Raw genomic sequence first — 19,223 nt, 5'->3', positions numbered from 1 at the left:
AATGCAATGGCCTGGATGTGAGTCCTCACCCTCATGCTTAAAAACGCAGAACAAGACCCAAGGTCAAGTACACACAGAAAGGTTAATCAAAGGCTTATTTACAAGGGAAATGAAAAGAGAGGAAGCACAGAGTGTGAGAGAGATAAAGAGAGAGATTAATTGGTCAATACATCCTTCTGGTTATGCTGCCTGTTGTGGGACCCCAGGTACACCCGGAAGGCAGAAAATACCAAGTTACTTCCAGGCCATATGTCCTTCCTTTTCAGTCAAGCTTTGCTGCTTAACTCCACCATTTGTTCCCAGCATTCCCCTTTCATGAAATCTAGAATTATGACGTATCTATGGCATGATGGGAATTGTAGTTCTAGGTGCCTGGGATTTCTTTGGCATGGAGGCGGCGTGGAGTTCATAAAACATAGTAGGTGGAGTTTATTCAGGACACACTGTCTCCCCAAAAATATTGTGCTTCATGCTTATACAAATTGCTTTCATATCCTCAAAGACTATAAAATTTGGTTTATTGATAAGGAGAATTTTGAAATAATTAAATGCTAACCTTGACTATTCTGTTGCATCTTTTCCTTTGTCAGATACAGTAATTGAGCAAAGTCAACAAATTTAAGCAAAGTAATTCAACTACTGATTCTTTTTCATAAGGCATGGAATGAGACATCACAATTTTAAGATCTTGCATTATTTGATTTGCTACCAACAACAGAAAAAATAATGTCAATCAAACTAGGTCATATAAATTCTACGGGGTTGTTAATCTTTATCTTCATTACAGATGTTCTAACGGGAGAAAGACTTGTCTTAGAATTGACAAATATGGTGCTTATTCACCATTTATTGCATGCTTTTAATATATTGGATATTTGCTAAGTGTCTTAAAGTAATAATATATATATTTAAGGAGGTAATACAAACACATTACATAGCAATGTTTTCTCTGCAGCAACCATCCACTGAACTAGAATTTGACCGAGTAGTGATTTATACCACTTGCCTTCGTGTGGTTCGGACAACATTTGAAAGATGTGAACTGGTTAGAAAGATCTTCCAAAATCATCGAGTAAAATTTGAAGAGAAAAACATAGCTCTGAATGGTGATTATGGAAAAGAATTAGATGAAAGATGCCGACGAGTTTCTGAAACTCCTTCTCTCCCTGTGGTGTTCATTGACGGCCATTATCTTGGGGTAAGTACCCTGCTCAGAAAATTTTTTTGGACCCCAACCAGTGTTGATAGAAATCACTAAACCTATGTCAAAGTAACTTGTTACATTACCAGGACATGTGGGGTTTTTTTGAGTTCAAACCAAAGGGATAGAGGCACTAATTACTATTCCAAAAGATGCCTTGCAACAGCATGCATCTCGCAGAAGTACACTGAGAGAAAATCAGCATGAAGTTGCCTTTGTGAATAGGATGCAATTTAAAGATATTCAGTGGGTGGAGTTTATTCAGGACATACTGGCTTTTGCATTGTGAAGTTTGTCATATAGAATAAAAATGATTTTTTAATGTAGTCAAGAAAAATGGAGTATTTGTAGATCTACATTTGTAAATTCTCCTACACCCCATTATTAAACACTCAGCTTCCTACCTAATGAGCCTAACATGACAGTCCTGAAATGAAATAAATAGGAAATGGGGCATGGAGCCAGAATTTTATCTGTTTGTGGTTTAAAATTATTCTTGATTTTTTGATAATACAGCAGCGTGGGACACAAATTCAGGCTTACAGTCAGCAGAGAGACTCCCAGGGCATCAAGAAACATGCCTGCTTCATTTCTCATTGAATAATGCTATTAGCACAATTAATCTCTGTGGATCTGTGAACATACTCCATCTGTAAGGAACCCAAGGGCAGGGCTCTTGGAAATCATGCTTTGGAACTTGGAAGGAGAGAGCTGAGAGTAAGACCCTGGGGGTCAGAGGAGGGGCTGGCTACTTATCAGAGAACAAAGAGCAGCTTTCAGATGGTGAATGGAAACTTGAATCTTGGCATTATTTCACAGTTGGTCTTAAACTTCAGCTTTGGGGAGGTCAGAAAAATCCAGAGCAGGAAGAGTTCCTCTTTTGCTGCAAGGAAACTGTGTAGGGAGATCTTGTCCAGAAGCATAGCTGTTGGAGGTAGCTTGTCATCTTATGGGAAGATAAATGCTGAGAGGCCAGATTCAATCGCTGTGGTTTTAAGTCTTTCTTTAAACTTGAGTTGGGCACAGACTGCATTCTGAAGCAGAAGAACTTTCCTTTGAAGTAGTAAGCCTCTTTTGTTTTATTATAATATATAACTTTAAGTCCCAGAAAGTTACAATAATGGCAGTAATAATAATGTTTAACAATAATAACAACATCAACAATATTATATTGCACTCTCAGCTTTACTTGTGTCACCTCATCTAATCCTCAGGATACACTTAGAAACCAACCCTTTCTTTACTGGCTACTCAGTACTGGACTCAGCCTTGTTTCAAGTTCTTCCTCTGATACTTCCATGTAATACTGTGCAATTTATAAATCTTTTTGTGCACTGGTTTTCTCATTTGTAAAATGAGTCAGATAATGGAACTTATCTCATAGACTAATTGTGAGGATTTTATTTTGTATGTGATATATCCATGTGCATGTGCTCAGTTACTGTGCTGAGAACAAAGTAAGTTTTCAGTAAATATTAACAATCAGTTATTCTTGTTTTGCAGGAGAGAATATTAATTTCTTTGCTTCAAGTCACATAGTTGGTTAGGTGGCAGAGCCAGCCAGATTCAAAAGTTGTTCTGTCAACACTCCAAACACTTGCCCTGTAACACATCACCTCCAGGAAAGGGACCTTTGATTGTTTGCTGATATATACTTGGTAGTAAGAACAAAGATTGGTACAAAGTGCTCAACATGGATGTATGAATTATGCTCTACTTGCAAATTCTTTCCTTCTTTCCCTAAGGCATTTCCCATAAGGAAAGAATCTGATAAACTCATTTACATTAGGGAGAAAATCACTGATGAAGGTGGGCATTTGCCTTTTAATCAGGAAAAATTCTTCTGATAATATAAGATATTTATGATTATGGAATTTTTAATTATGGATATTTAAGATTATGAAATTTTAATTTTTATGAAATTGCACCTGTGTATACAGGTGTCATGTCCCTCCACCCTGCTCATGGCCCCACCTGATACACTGCTCCTGACCATGCTGGTTATCTTCCCAGTTCTGAGACACTCTAACAGGTAATGGAGGGAGTGTGCATGAGACCAAGGATGTAGGACACAGATTTCTTTCTTCGTTGTTTTTAATCTGTGATCACTTTATTTATACATAGCCACCTAGATGAGAAAGGATCATACAGGTGTTACTTTTTGTTTCTTGAAATTTAAAGCTAATCCCTAAACCTGGAAAGAGGCTGGAAATAGAATTTTTTTCCTCAAAAAGAGAATTGCAATACTTCTAGCTCTCTATAATTCAAAATAGAGGTAAACACTCCAGAACAACTTAAATAGCAAATTGCCCTCCTTCTACAATAGTCTTTGATTTATAGTCCAGTATGCAGTTTAAATGGGATGCATTGCTTAAATGGTAGCGCTTTTCCTACAGTATTTAAACATCTGAAATGGAAGGATGCCCTCTGCTGGGTTTTGGCACGTGGTGAAACATAATTTTTAGGGAGGGAAAAGAAGCTGATGTTGGTCATTTCCTTAACATCTGTGATGTTTTAAACAGTCAGATGAAACGATTTGATTTTGTTTAAATTGAAATGAAGGAGAAAAATTAGAATGAGTCTATCATCTGTGCAAAGCAGCTTTCTTTAAGGAAAGGAAGATAGAAAGAATCTGAGAGGGTCATAAAATCAGGTAGACAGACAGAAAGACACAGAGAGGAGGCTGCAGCAGAAAATAGGAAGGGTGAGAGCAGAAGAACATTTTTGAAACTCCCTTATTTTCCTAGCATCATTCCCTTCCTACCCAGGGTGGGTTGTGCCAAAGGACTTCTGCTGTCTTTGTTGAAGAGAAGATAACATTGTTCAATAGGCAAGACTGGAAGAATTGGAAAGGATGCTGATTTTTCTCCCCCAATGACTCTCTTTTTCAGCCAAACTAAAAGTTGAAGATGTAAGCAATGAAGCAGACAAAGGAAAAAAATTATAAAATGAACCTACATGGTCCTAGAATGCTCCAATGAAGTTGGTATAGGGAAAGGGCAAGGTTGGCTTGGAATTTGTCTTATTGTTTTAAGAAAAACTTTCTTTACATAAAAAAAGATTGCGTTTCAATAGTTTGGACATAAATTATTTTGGAAATTCCAGCAGAAAGTAGCTGACAAATAGTGCCATGATTTTGGACAAACTAGTAGAAATCCACAATACCCTCAGGGGACCAAGCTATAAATTACATAGAACGACCTTATGGCATCTCTGGTAACAGAGACAGAGGTCTATTAATCTAGATAGATCTCTCTTTTTTTTCTAAAGATTTATTTATTTATTTATACAAGCACTGGGTATAGTCAGAAGCGCAGGAGGGTGAGAGAATTCACCAGAGCCAGAGTGGGGAGCAGAGCAGGCAGACAGAAGAAGCACACTGCTGAGGGGAACAGCGGGCGTGGCAGGAGAGGTCTGTGCGCCATGTGGGACCCTCGCCAGTGGCTGAGGATTGAACCAGCGCTGCAGAGGCTGCGGGCAGCTTCACAACCCAGCGCTCAACCACTGCGCCACCTGGGAGGCCCTAACCCTACTTTTTTTTAAAGTCTGATTTGGCAATAAATATATCCAGTGTTTAATCTTCAAGCTTCCTTATTGAAAGTCATAAAGTGTTTGTTCCTGACTTGTTCACTTTACTTCAGAAAGTACAGGGACAAAGAAGTTTGAAATTTAAACCTTAAGTCAGGCTCTTGAAATTTAAATTAAGCAATATTTTCCTGTAATTACCTCTTTTTTTTTTCTTAGACACTGAGTGCAGTTTTTAATAGCAACAGCAATAATGACAATAATAATAAAAGCTAAGTTTAATGATATATTCTGATAAGACTTTACCATGCATTAATTATCTCTTGAACAATTTAGAATAATATTGTGAATAGTACTATCATCATCTCTCTCAACATAAATTTTGTATCTGAAGAAAAGTTTATAGAACAAACTGTTTAAATACTTTCAGATCTCTAGTGGCATAGCCAGGATACAAACTTAGGTGTGCCTGACTCTAGAGCTTGAACTCTTTAGAACAGAGGCTACGACGTCCCTTAACCCTCATTTCTAACGGCTTCCAGTTCCGCTCCTGGGGGCATATCCATATTCTGTATTGCTTCATCACTTGATACCACTCTATGTTCAAGATCTTGAACTTAGAAATGTCTTTTTTTTAGCCATAATTTCCTGAACTTTGATCTCTCTCTCTTGTCTCTCTATTACACTTACTCTATCATTATTGGTGCTATACATTCCACTTTTCCATTTCTCTCAGTTTATGTTGTAATTTTAGTTTCACATGTTTCCCTGCTTTACTGTACTTACAATATAATAATATCCAGTATGTTATTTCTTGTGGAACAAACCTTCTTAACTTTCTAAGTTTTTGTTTGCGCCCCATCCTATGTCATCCCCTCCATCTGCTTGGAGAAGGAAATTATTGGAGAAAATCTCAAAGTCATAACAAAGAAATTGTAACAAAATTGTATTATCAGTATTATCTAGCTCATTATATAATACTCCTAATTATATATTGAGGATTTTCTATTAAGATCCATGTAATAGATGTGGATTGATTTTAGTTCATCTATTTACAACAATGCAAATTAGAATGGCCCCTTCATACTTATAACTAAAGTTCATATACTATAAATGTTGACAGTTTTCTCCATGGTCCCTTTAACTCTCATTCTTATCTCATGGTTTTTGGAATTCCACTGCTAATTATTCTCTCTGGGACACATCCTAATCTTTAAATCCAGCAACCAAAGCTAGATCCAGTATGCTCCATGATTATCTGTTTCAGAGAATCTCTAATCTCTCATAAGAGAGACTAGATTTACTTTAAGCTTTAATATCATATAATTGATCATATTAAATGTGAGGCTACTTAAGTATTCATGTAACTTTAATGTGAACTTCTTAAGAGAAACTCCTTATACATATGGTTTTTAGATCCATTTACCAGTTTCCAAGATCTCTATCCCATGAATGTGTTGTTACTTGGTAATAATGAAGACCACAAGGAAATAAAATCTTTCTGTGAAATATAGTCAGTGATTTTTGATGACTGCTGCTCCCTGCAAGCAGTTCAATTCTGGCACTAGTATCAGTCCTTAGATCAGTAAGCAAATAATCCATCAAATGTCTCAAACTTCCATTTCCAAAGAAATATGGCCATGCACTGGAAGAAACCGTAATCAAAGTTTAGATTCTATGATGAAAGTAGCTGTATCAGTTAGCTTTTACATAATTAACTGTCCCAAAACGTTGTGGCTTAAAACAACATTTATTTTGTAGATTACAATGTTGGCTGAGCTGGTCTGTATTTTGTGGTCAGCTGGTGGTCTGGCTCGAACAGGGTGGTGTAGGATAATCCCAGTTACATATCTGGAAATGGACTCCTAAGATTTTCCCCTATCTAGCAGACAAGTTGAAACATATTAAAAGGCATTAGTAGTGTTCCTAGCAGTGAAAGAGGGCACGCCCTAATACGTTAGCCTATATCAAGCCTCTGCTGCTCTGTTTTTATACCGTTAACTAGAGCAGGTCAGGTGGTCAAGTTCAGATTCAAAATTGAGACAACAGATTCCACCTACTGAAGGGAGAACCACTAATGTCACATTGCTGAGTGATGTACATGCAATGAAGCATGGATAAACTGATGGCAATTCCTGCAACTAATTACTAAGGTGCAGAATTTGACATCATATAATCCTAGATTTTTACTGGAGTCAAGTGTGCTTGCTGACATTTTCATGTTGGAGAACTGCATAGTTTTGTTTAACTAAAGCCAGCTAACTATGGTTTAATGCTCCATGTTTCCATGAAATTTATTTGTGGAACAGTTTTGCTTTCAAAGCACAATTGTGTGGAAATAAATCAAAGTACTACATCTCCAAATTCCCAGTAACAAATCATCTTGTTCTTTCAGTCACCCTACAGCATCACCAGCAACACTTCGTGATGTGCTTGATCAATTGACCTTTACCTTCAGCTTCACCGATTTGTTTGCTGTCATCTTCTTACAGAAGAAATGCAGAATTGCTATGATCATAATTTCATCTCATATGCTGATGCAACCATTAATTCAATGACATGTAAAGTCATATAGTAGTAAGTGCCTTAAAAGCTGCATGTACACAATTCAACTTTCACCCCAAGGATGTTGAGTCAGTTTAAGAGAGAGAAATTTTTGAGACATGCAGGCAATAAATATTCTTAAATTATAGGCCCAAGGAAGAGCTTTACCCTTGTAGTATTTCCTTAATATATATCTTGGCTTCATCACCTCACAAGTTTAAATCCATTGTCCTATTTGCCCAAGACATTAACATTTTTGGTTTTGCCTGCTGTAATTCTCTATATGCCAGGATACTAGTGAAGTGTCTGGTAGGTCCATTGCTTAATCATTTGTACAATATATTAAAACTTGAGTTTTAAATTTGATGCTTTGGATCTGGGCACTATAAAAAAGTAAAACAGTTGTGTTTGTTTGTGATTTGGCCACAAGTTAAAACAGGGCACAGAACAAATTGGTTCCAGGAGCCAATTTCCCTCTATCTTGACTTAGATGTAAATTGTTAACTATCCTCATCTGAAGAGAAAGACTCAGAATGAAAATATATTTGTGTATAATCAGAATTTTCTTATCTGTAGTTAAAGCCAGAAGCTAAGCATTTAATATCTTCTTTTCTTACAAAATGCATAAAATAAATTAATGTACCATTCTTCAAGGTGAGAATCCATAGAAATTTTAATAAGCATCCGCTTCTAATAAACCTTGAAACCAGTGTTCCAGAAAAGGAAAACTTTGTTTGGTAAATGACCTTTATCTTTGTTCTTATGAACAGAAAGACTTAGTCTCCTCTCAACCACCAGAGGGCTCTCACAATATAAGAAAATAAATATAGGAGAGTAAAAGTGAAAGTAGAAGAAATCACTTGTAACACACCTTTCTTTAGAGTTCAATTAAAAGTAAATGTCTTAAAGATGTGGATTATAAACAAAGTTTCCAATCCAGACTTCCTTTTAGGATAAGAAAAAAACTAAGTAGTACAATTTTAAATTGACTATTCAAATCGTAAAATAAATACAATAAATATCTTACTATTTGGGGGCCTAATCCTGAACCAAACATTTGTATTATTCATTTATATTTTAACTGGAAAACAATAAAAGGAAAGTACATGTATTTTTTTCTGAGACTTTTTGGGCACTTAAGTCATATTTTTCCGTAAATATCTATTATGTTATCATGATATTAAATACATATAGAAAATCTCCACTGAGCAAACATTTCACACAGGTATTTAACAAAGCAAATAGCTCCTGGGCCAGCTGCAGACTTCCTTATGCTCAGGTAGGTTTAGGGCACATTGTCTTGTGCTTTTGTTTTGTTCTTAATTACTCTTTGGACCCCCACTTTAGTGGAGCTCAGCCCAAGATGCATCTCTTTCCAAAAACAAAAATTAAGCTAAAATCTTGACCGTATGTTTGGTCCTGATGATGTTTATTCTCTGGATTAGATTCAAAGAACAAATAGAATGTGTAAAAATGAAGAAAACCACCTGTCTAGCAATGCATGGTGAGATGCTGACAGGCCGGACTCATTGCAAACTTCCTCTCTAGGTGTCACCTGGTAAGCCTTGCAGGAAATCAACAAGGCTTAGTGGCCCCGAGTCTGTGCTTATCTCTGTTGTGGATTTCAGCATCTCTTTCTGACTCAATAGTCCCAGGAGGAGGCTAGATTGGAATTAGCAGTTTTCAAATTGTTTTCAGTGGTGGCCTAGAAATTTTTTTGACCTTTCCTTAGAGGATATCGGATGGGTAGTGTATGCAGGAGGGATTTCAAGTTCTTCTCTGAATGCTAAACTATACCCTCCCATCCACATAGTTTATAGTAGTCACAGATGGTTTCCCTTGAAGATTTAAAATAAATAAAAACCTTCAATTGAAAGGAAACACAGAAACAAATACATGCAATTCTTTTCAAAATTTTATATTATTTGAATTTCTCCGGAACTTGGAGGAATGATCTGCAATTAGATGGGATGGGTTTGGAAATGTTTCTTTGCACAGCCTCCAGGCTATCATAAAAGTAGTTGCCCTGGGAAGCCTAGGAAGAACAAAGTGAACTGTTGTTTAGCAAATATTGAGTGCCCTCTGTGTACAAGGCACTGTGTGATATCCTAGAGATATAGTCTTTACAATCTAGATTCAAAATTTAAAGGATGTGTGGACTCAGTGTGGAAACATATGGCGTGGCTTTAAGTGAGTTGTGCTAAGTGCCCTATTAATAGTAAAATGAAGTTTGAAAGAGAAGAAAATAAGGCATATTTCAATCAAGATAAGGAAGAGGTAATATATGAGCCGTACTTTGCAAAATAAGTAAGAGTTCAAAAGGAAGTGGAGGGAATGTGCCCTAATTCTATGCCTTATGTGTTCTTAGCATAAGTGATTTCTAGAGAGAAATCTAGTGCTTTGCCTTACTTGTGAAAATCCTTGATTCTTTCTAATGAGTTAAGATTCAATTTAGTTCTGAGGAAGATCTAGGTGTTAGAATGCATGATAAAAAAAACTCAATGGTGTACAAGGGTTTTCTGTAGGAATTGCAGATTAGCTAAGATTTTTATAAAATATTAGCAACTAAGAAAAAAGTGTTTATGAGCTTTCTCTGACATACAACTTAGTTTCATGCTAATTGTATCCAGTTTCCTTGTTATGTGCCTTTTATTGTGGCTGCCAAATCAAAAGTCCCAGAGCTTGAGAGCCCATGGAGAGCAGGGGGTCTTAGTTCTTCTCACTGGGATCCTCAGGTGTTGTGTGGAGTGTCCAGTGATCTGGAAGTTACCATAACCTGAGCTTTAGTGTTGGTTTTCCTGTGAGAGAGACAGGAGAGCTTAAACATGTAGCAAAGGGCATGAGAAGGTGGTTTGAAGGACCCATGTGTGGGAGAGTGGTATCTTAGCTGTGGGGATGTTTGCTGAGAATTCTACTTCTGCTGTGTTTTGTCTCTAGGGAGAAAAGGGTAAGACCTACATTTTCAGATTTTTACAAGTTAAAATGCGAAATAAATCAATTCCATTCTGTCACTGACTGAGAGCACTGATGCAGAATGACACCAAATCTCAGTCATTTCTCAGGCAAAGGATATAATAAAAAGAACAATGTGATTTTTCCTGAAGACTGCTAAATCCAGTCTGCTCTTTCATGGTGGACAGTGTGAAACACAGGCTAAAGTGGGATTTTTCACATTCAATATTTTTTCAAGGTCACTGTCCCCCTCAGGGTTCAAAAGCATCCATTTAAAAATGCATTACAATTAATACTATAATAAATTATTAGAAAACTGAGATTGAAAATTGAATGTTCAGTTTTATTTGTATAAAAAAGACTTGGTGTAATTTCCTGAGTTTATTATTGACTAGTTTTAGTTTCTGGAAGTCACTAATTAATAAATGACTAAGAAACTATTATATGTTATGCTGGATCATTTGGATAACTTAATAGCAATATAAGCTGCTATGTTTGCAAGCCAGAAACTTTCCAGTAAGATTGCAAAGATGAGAGTATGTAGGGGATATTTAATGTGCAGTGTTTTTTTTTTTTTATTGTGTTATAAGGCATCAGAGGAGAAAAAGATCAATGAAAAATGGAGGTATCAGACAAGACTTTTTAGAGCTGATAGATTTTGTTCTTTCATAATTCATCTCTCTGTACATCTGACTCTCTGAGTGACATTGAGTGCATTAAGCACTGTCAATTTTCACATCTATAAAAGAAGACCATTTTATCAGTTTCATAGTATTGTTAGTTTCTCATTGTTTTACACATGAAAATATTAAAATGATCACATTTGTCACATTGCTGTCTCTGCTCACAAGGAACTCACGGTCATGTTAGGGTAGACATGGAAGCTAGTGTCTCACAGTGTGAAAGTACAATGTGACATCAGAGTACTATGACAGCAGAGGGCTTGAAGAGTAACTCACTTGAGATACCTAGAGGAGGTTTCCCAGGGCTGAAATACTTACTTGGGTCTTGCAAGTTCACTGGAAGTTTGTAAATGGGACAAAGGCGGTAGCTGGGACAAAAAAGTCACCTGTATCCCTATGCTGAATGCAGCACTATTTACAATAGGTAAAACCTGGAAACAACCCAAATGCCCCCAAATAGGTGACTGAATCAAGAAGGTGTGGTATATATACACAATGGAATGTTATTTCAGCAATCAAAAAAGATAAACTCATGCCCATTTGTAGCAACGTGGATGGAGCTAGAAGGAATTATGCTCAGTGAAATAAGTCAGAAGGAAAAGAAAAATATTGGTTGGTTTCACTTATAGCAGGAATATAGGGGAACAAAGTAAGACACAGTGTAAAAAAATAACAACAGTACAAAACACAACAAAGCAAAAACAGACAATTATAAGTCAGAGACATCCTGCAGGGGAGGAGGGAGAGGGATCAGAAGCAGGGAGGGAGGAGCACAGGGGACTGAGGTGATGTTGCACAGGTGCATTGGTGAAGGAAATTCTATGGGGACTACACCTGAGGGAGTGAGGAGAAGCACATATTGTTTAAAAATGAACAATGATGTAAAAAATAAAAAAATTAAATAAAACAAGAAAGTGCAAACTCATAGGGACAGCAACTCTTACTAGTTTAATATGAGTAGGGTATCAAATGTGTTTCAGTTATCAATTATTTTTTTGGTTGCAAATCACTCCAAAACACATTGAATTCAAACAATTTGTTATTCTTCACAATTGCCTGGATTGATTGCACTTAATTGTTTGCGTCTTCTGCTCCATGTGGTAGCTGCTGGTGTTACTCATTCAGCTGCATTTAGCTGCCAGCTGCATAGCTAAATGTATAAGAACTATTCACTGAAACGTCTGGCATCTTGGTGCTCTTCCATGTGACATCTCTCGATAGCTACCTTGGGAATCTTCATACACAATGATCTCAGGCTAGTCAGATTTTTAATATGGCATCTGTCTTCAAAAGGGAAGAAGGAGAAATTGCTAAACTCCTTAAGGGATGGACTCGGAAGTTCCAGAACATCATTTCTCCCACTCCTATTCATTAAGATAAGTGATAAGTTCAGCTCAGATTCAAACTGAGAGGATAAACGCAATCTTTTGATGGTAGAGTGATAAACATTTACAGAAAGGGAAGGGAGTTATAGTGGTCAGCCCTGGACATTATCACAAGTGTATAAGGGAGCTGTGGAAAAGGAGATTGTAGAGGTTGCTGGAGCCATTATGTCAATGGAGGAATTAAAAGTTGTGTTCTTTTATACGTAGCTGACTGGCTTTGCTTATGGGCTTCTAGAATAAGATCATGGTGGAAGAAGATATCAGAAAATGTACTGTCTATTTCCTATCCACACTGAACTACCCTAAAAGGATTTTAATGTCTCTAAATGATAACATCATTATCAATGGATTTATTGTTTTCTTTTTTTTCATATTTACTATATTCAATTTTCATCTTTCCCTGGCCATTGAGAATTTAAGCTTGCTGTTCTAGAAAACACTACAACACATATCTTTTGAATGCAATTTTTATATTGGCTACATTTTTTAGAGAAGTTTTCAAAACGTTTTATTTTTTTATTTTTATTTTTATTTTTTTAAAGATTTATTTATTTATGGATGCAAGAGCTGGGGTACAGGCCAGAGGTGTGGAGGTGAGAGGATTCACCAGAGACAGAGTAGGGAACAGAACAGGCGGATTGACTGAAATACACTGCTGAGGGGAGAAGTGGATGAGTCAGGAGATGTCTGCTAAGCCATCTAAGTAGCTCCCTGGTCCGGGATCAAACTCATGTTGTAGTGGCTGTGGATAGCTTCATAGGTTGTGTCTTAACCCCTTGCGCCACCAGGGAGGCCCTAAGCATGGACATTTTAATATAATTTGTATATGGAGCAAAGAGCATGACCATTTTAGTATAATCCCTATTTGTGTTTTCTGTGTTTATAGTGCGGCTTATAATCATTGTGAAGTCTTCCAAATTATTTTACTAATTTATTTCTACCATTTTATTGCATATGGGATAGTTTTGCTTTTTCTTGGAAATTTGATTAAATTGTTCCTTTATTAAAAAAAAAAGGCACAACCTGTGTGTATTTATGTTTAAGTAAGGCAATTTAACCTATTTATATTTGTTGTCTTCACTAGGTGTTGTCATTCTGGTTTGTGTATTTTCTTTTCTTTTCTTTTTTTTTAAGATTTATTTATTTATTTATACAAGAACCCGGGTACAGGCCAGATGTGTGGGAGGGTGAGAGGATTCACCAGAGACAGACAGAGCGGAGAACAGAACAGGCAGACTGATGAAATACACCGCTGAGGGGAGCAAAGGGCGAGACAGGAGAGATCTGCTCACCATGTGGGTATCTCCACAGCCAGCGGGGATCGAACCCGTGCTGCAGAGGCTGCAGAGGCTGCTTCACAGCGCTGTGCTCAACCGCAGGGGAGGCCCTTTTGTGGATTTTCTTTTGTTTTATTTTGTTTGGAAATATCTGTCTTTCATTAGATATATTACTCATCCTTTGCAGTCTAAGTTGAAAACAAGAAAGGTGATTGTATGTTATGTTTACAATAATAAACTGCGTCTTTCAATGAGGCAGCTAGTAGGTGCCTAGAGTTTATGAAAGAAATGCAAATGCTACCCTCCTGCTCAATGTTTCTTGTGTCAGATGACCTTTTCTGTGTAGTTGGTGTTGTGCAGCAGTGTTTTTCAATCTTTTATTTTTTTGTGATAACTGCATCTGTGATTTATGCATAACGAGAGTGAGGTTTTGTTTTTTCCTCTCTACCACCTTCCAGAAGCCATTTTCACTCACTTGGAGACATTATTGTCCGTTTTGAGAATATATTCTGCACAGAAAAGTCTTTTGACTGCTTCTCATCTACAAATGAGCTAGTTTGCATGTTTGAAAGGCATGTAGCTTCTTTAGAAGGCAGAGTTCATGGAACAGCCAGTCCTGTATGCTTTTCCTTTTGTAGCATTTCCTATAAGCACCAGACATGTGGATATCACCTTGTCCTCCTTTTTATCACTTCACTACATCAAATTTTCCCCAAATCTTAGATTTCCTTTTTATCTCTGAAGGAAATCTGGTGGAGGAAAGAGGTGTTAGACTCATGGGGTTATGACATTATCTGACCCAGAAATCCATATGGTTGGTCCCTAAGAAAATTCTAGGCATTAAAATGAAACCAAGTGTATGTCCTTTAATCAGTGAGTTCAATAATTTAATATGATTGAAAATCAATAGGAGAACAGAAATGACACAAGTCAAGCCTGGGATAATTATTTTATTGTAATGTCAATTTCTCTGCACATCAAAAGTCATTCTTCAAATTAATTAGAACACAGATGACTAACAATGTAATTTTGTACCTTATATGTTATAACATAAGATGTGTTATTCTGTCTGCAATTCTTCCTACCTTTGAAAATTGCTGATACTTTATTACCTAGATTTGTAATTTTTAGATATTTTTCTCTTGTTATGATTTCTTTCTTAGAATTTTAATATTAGTTGAAAGAAGTTTTAAAAATGTTTATATTACATTCAATACATTCATAGTGGATCATGATATTTTCACATTGGGACCCAGAAGCACATAATGTTTAGTAGCTTGATTTAAAGAAAGAAAAAGTTCTGAGAAAATGACTTTGCATTGTTCATAGCTGTCAGTACATTCAGAATATTAAAGTAAGGTGATTGTGGGTGGGGATAAAATTCACAAGTTTTAGTATAATATGTTAAATATAGAATAGTTAACAGGTTCCTTAAAATATGCAAATACTTTTGTAAAGATGTTAAAATTTTTATAGTTATTTTGGTTTATCTATTTTAAAATTTCTTACATTTCTTATTACCTTCCTAAACTGGGGAGAAAATAATAAAAATGTAGTTTTTCTCAAAAGTTCCTTTCCTCCTCCTCCTGTCTTGAATATCACATAGGCTACACTTCATTTCAGCCTTAAAAATGAAAATGCCACTTAAATCAAAGGTGGGATTTCCTCCTACTCTCCTTCTCATCCTTCCCTTCCTTTGAAATGAAGCATATCTTATCTTTCACAGGTAAAGCATACATGAAATGTGAGGATCAGTTGAAAATGTGTTCCCGGTCAGATGCGAACAGATTTACTTCTGTAACATCTCAGAAACACTCCCTTCATCATCTTCTTTATCTCCAGTATCTTCTTATTTTTCTTGGATTCTGGATTATTAATTCCTTGATATATATCTGGCTTGAGCAACGAAAGTGGTGAAATACAGTGAGGTATAGAATTTTACTAGTACCCTATTGTATGAACTTCTGTACCTTAAGATCTAGCTTTCAACTAGGAAATATTTTTAGGTTCCAAGAAGGCATCAGCGATTGGGTGGATGCTGGGTTTATTCTGAAGGGTGAAACAAACATGTTATCTCTTCTCCATCTCTGTCATAAATAAACAAGTATGGACAAAAATTGAGTAGAGGACTTGCTCTAAGTATATGTTTTTTAAGATTTATTTATTTATGCATTCAAGAACTGGGGTACAGGCCAGAGGTGTGGGGGTTGAGAGGATTCACCTGAGACAGAGTGGGGAGCAGAACAGGCAGATTGACGAAATACACTGCTGAGGGGAGCAGCGAGTGAGTCCGGAGAGGTCTGGGGATCGGATTGGTGCTGCAGTGACTACAGACAGCTTCATAGTGCTGTGTCTTAACCCCTAGAGCAACCAGGGAGGCCCCCAGCATAAGTCTTTTTTTTTGATAATGCCAACCCTGAGAAAGCTTTATTATTTGGAAAAAGGGGTTGAAATGTCTTTTTGGGATGTAACAAGAGCAGCTCAGTAAAAGTTCTCCAGGTCTAAGGAAAATCGATCAAAGATGATTCTTAAAAGAGGCCATATTGTCCTTGTAGATTAGCAACAACTACTGGTCAATTTGGGTTCTATCAAGAAGGGTGTAGAGGACTAGACAGGGAATGAAGTCATATGCAAGGGAGAGTGGGGAGAAATAGCTACTGGAGACAAGAATAAGGGGTGGTCTAAATGAAAAATAATTAGCCCTTGAATGTTTCTCATTTGAGATAATACGAAGAATTGGGAAATAGGAAGAAATGAAGAGACAAATTCTGAATAATTTGAACTCTAAGTACTATCATCAAAATTCTTCTATGGATGGAAAAATTGACAAAATGAATGAACAACCCCATCCATGCCTTGCTCTGCTCTAGCTCCTAGTGAGAACAGGAAATTGTGTTGGTTAAATATTTCATTGAATATGTGATGCTTTTCAATTTATTCCACAAATTTCATTGACTGTTTCTGTGTACACACTGTTTCTCTCATAATCTAGCAGGAGATAAAAATTTTAACAACCACCCTGATGAGTATATCGCCACATATGAGAGGTATAGAGTATCTAATCACAAATTGAGAGATATGTTCTGAAGGAAAGGATTATGGTGTTTGAGAAGACCTAATAAGGTTCCTTTTCCCAGACTAGGGATTTGGGGAGTTAAGGAATACTTTCCCGTGAAAATGAGAGGAGCTGAACTATGAAAGTGAATTGAAATTGGAAAGAGCTGATTTGAAATTTGAAAAATTCATTGTTATCCTTGCAATGTGATTCTGAAATAAATTTGCAATCTAGATATTTTCTAACTTTTTTTATTTGGAAGCTCTTTTAAACATTAACATACAGAATACACAGATGATTTTTTTTAGGGTAAATACTGTGTGATGCTATAATCTTGGATATTTATCACACATTTGTTCAAAACCATTGAATCTACAACAGCAAGAGTAAGCCCTCATGTAAACTATGGAGTTTGGTGAAAATGATGTGTGAATGTGGGTTCATCAATTGCAATAAATACACTACTCTGGTGTGAGATGTTGATAATGAAGGAGATTGTGTTTATGTGGGGCAAGGGATATAAGGGATATCTCTGTACTTTACACTTAATTTTTCTGTGAACAGAATACTGCTTCTAGGTAAATTTATTTTAATAAAAATCATTTAATTGATTAAAGTTTAATCATTTTTAATAAAAAATTACTGCCTTGTTACAATCATGTTCATTTTTTTTCCAGATTGCTTTCCAATGCATATACACAAACAAATGTATTTTTGATGCTGGCATTCACAATAGACCATTTTTATTCTTCTTCTTAAGTCTAAATTAGTATAAAACATTGTAATTGTATTCTTACTACTTATAACTAGACTTGTGAACTTGAGAATGATTTTGTTATATATCATCTTGGTGGAACATTAGAATTTGTTAAAACATTTATTTCTTTTTTTTTTAATATTTATTTATTTTTGCATACAAGAGTTGGGGCATAGGCCAGAGATGCGGAGGGTGAGAGGATTCACCAGAGACAGAGTGGGGAACAGAACAGTCAGACTGACTGAAATACACTGCTGAGTGGAGTAGCAGCAACACAGGAGAGGTCTGCTTCGCCACGTGGGTTGCTCCCTGGCGGGCCGGGAATCCAACTCCTGCTGCAGAGGCTTTGGATTGCTTCATAGTGCGGTGCTTAACCTCTTGCGCCACCAGGGAGGCCCAAAACATTTATTTCTTGCTGGAGATTATTGCTGGATATAGAGTGTCACTCCTATTGAACTGTTTTTAGGACAAAATCTCAGAGATGGGAATATTGATCTATACTTGTATTTTAGCAATAGCCATCAACGACTTTTAGTTTTCCTGTTTAGGATAATTTAAAACATGCTTTTCATTACAAAAAGATTTAACAATATTTATTTGTACCCGTATTTTGTTTGCATGCATAGAAATGACTCATTTAAAAGTGTCTCTGGGGACAATACCCTTTCTGACTTGATGGAAATACATATTTGCACAACTGCATACCAACCACTAGGAGTCACTAGTTTATCATATCCTTGCAACGAGTTTGTGCCTCCAATCCCATTCACTCAGCCTGAATTGGGATGTACTGAAAAAAGTCACATAAGATGAAACCCTTATGTAAATGCCAAGACATTTTCTGCCTTAAAAAGAACATGAATATGTGCATTCCATTCCTTAGGTCAATAAAATGATTCTATAAATTAGGGAATGGCATTTCAATTTTTACTTGTTCTTCCCTTCTAGAACAATGTGCAGAGTAAACAGTATTATCTTTGAAGAAACTAAGGGCTCATCCAGCCAGCTGATGACAAGGTCTCATTGAGTTTGCGGACTTAGGAGTTGTCTAACACAAAACTATAGTACACTTTCTTAGGAGAGATGTTGCCAACACCAGGTTTTGTCTACTACCATTGAGTTTAACTGGAGAACACCTCAAGTAAAATATCCTGAAATTTTTAGTTATTCATTATGCTACTTTATCATAGGCAGCATTTAATCAATATAGAATAAATATTATTTCTTCAGATTATTGTTACTTTAGAAACTGCAGAAAAATGTATATATTTTTTTCTAAGTATGTTTTTAAAGATAAAACTTAGGATCTGATGATTTAATTAGAAGCACAGTATTTATGGAAGTGAAGAGGAAGTTTAATTTGATTTATAAGTCCTGCTTTATATGCAATGTCACAGAAATCTATCTCTAACATAAATAGTTATATTCATCTGTCCTTGTGACTTGTGGTTTACTCTGCTGTGGCTAATACTGCCTGATTAAAAAACACATTATGGCAGGATAGAAATAGCTTTGGCTACAAAATGACAGGGAACAAAGCAAAGACATAAATTTACTACATCCAGTGCTATTTTATGATCCTAATAAGTCATCTTTAACTTTGACCTAAAGTTATTTGGAGGATAGATCATCTCAGTTTTTCTAACTTGTGTTTTTTGATATGTAGTTCCTTTGGCTTACACAATGAAGAAATCTTGTATCATAATCTATGTTTGGAAGATGCATTTTGTAATTCTACTAAACAAATAGGTTTTTCTCTGTGCAATTTTTAATTTTGCTTAAAAAATGGTCAAGGGTTTGACAAACAAAATCACAAATCCTGCAAGTTTAATTTTATGGTGGAG

At 36.2% G+C, this 19,223-nt stretch overlaps 1 protein-coding gene across 1 annotated transcript in view; it reads left to right on the top strand.

Moving 5' to 3' along the window:
- GRXCR1 (glutaredoxin and cysteine rich domain containing 1) overlaps positions 1-19,223 on the top strand; it is a gene marked incomplete at both ends in the record, with an annotated part of 73,398 nt that overhangs the window by 35,961 nt on the left and 18,214 nt on the right. The window contains one exon of the mRNA XM_084234250.1: positions 956-1,198. Within this exon, the coding sequence (XP_084090376.1) occupies positions 956-1,198 (243 nt within the window). The remainder of the gene's footprint in view (positions 1-955; positions 1,199-19,223) is intronic.

Source organism: Talpa europaea, assembly GCF_964194135.1.
Source record: "Talpa europaea genome assembly, chromosome: 5".
NCBI classification, from domain to species: Eukaryota; Metazoa; Chordata; class Mammalia; order Eulipotyphla; family Talpidae; genus Talpa; species Talpa europaea.
The sequence above is the reverse complement of the archived record's forward strand: the minus strand, read 5'-3'. Positions and strand labels throughout refer to the sequence as shown.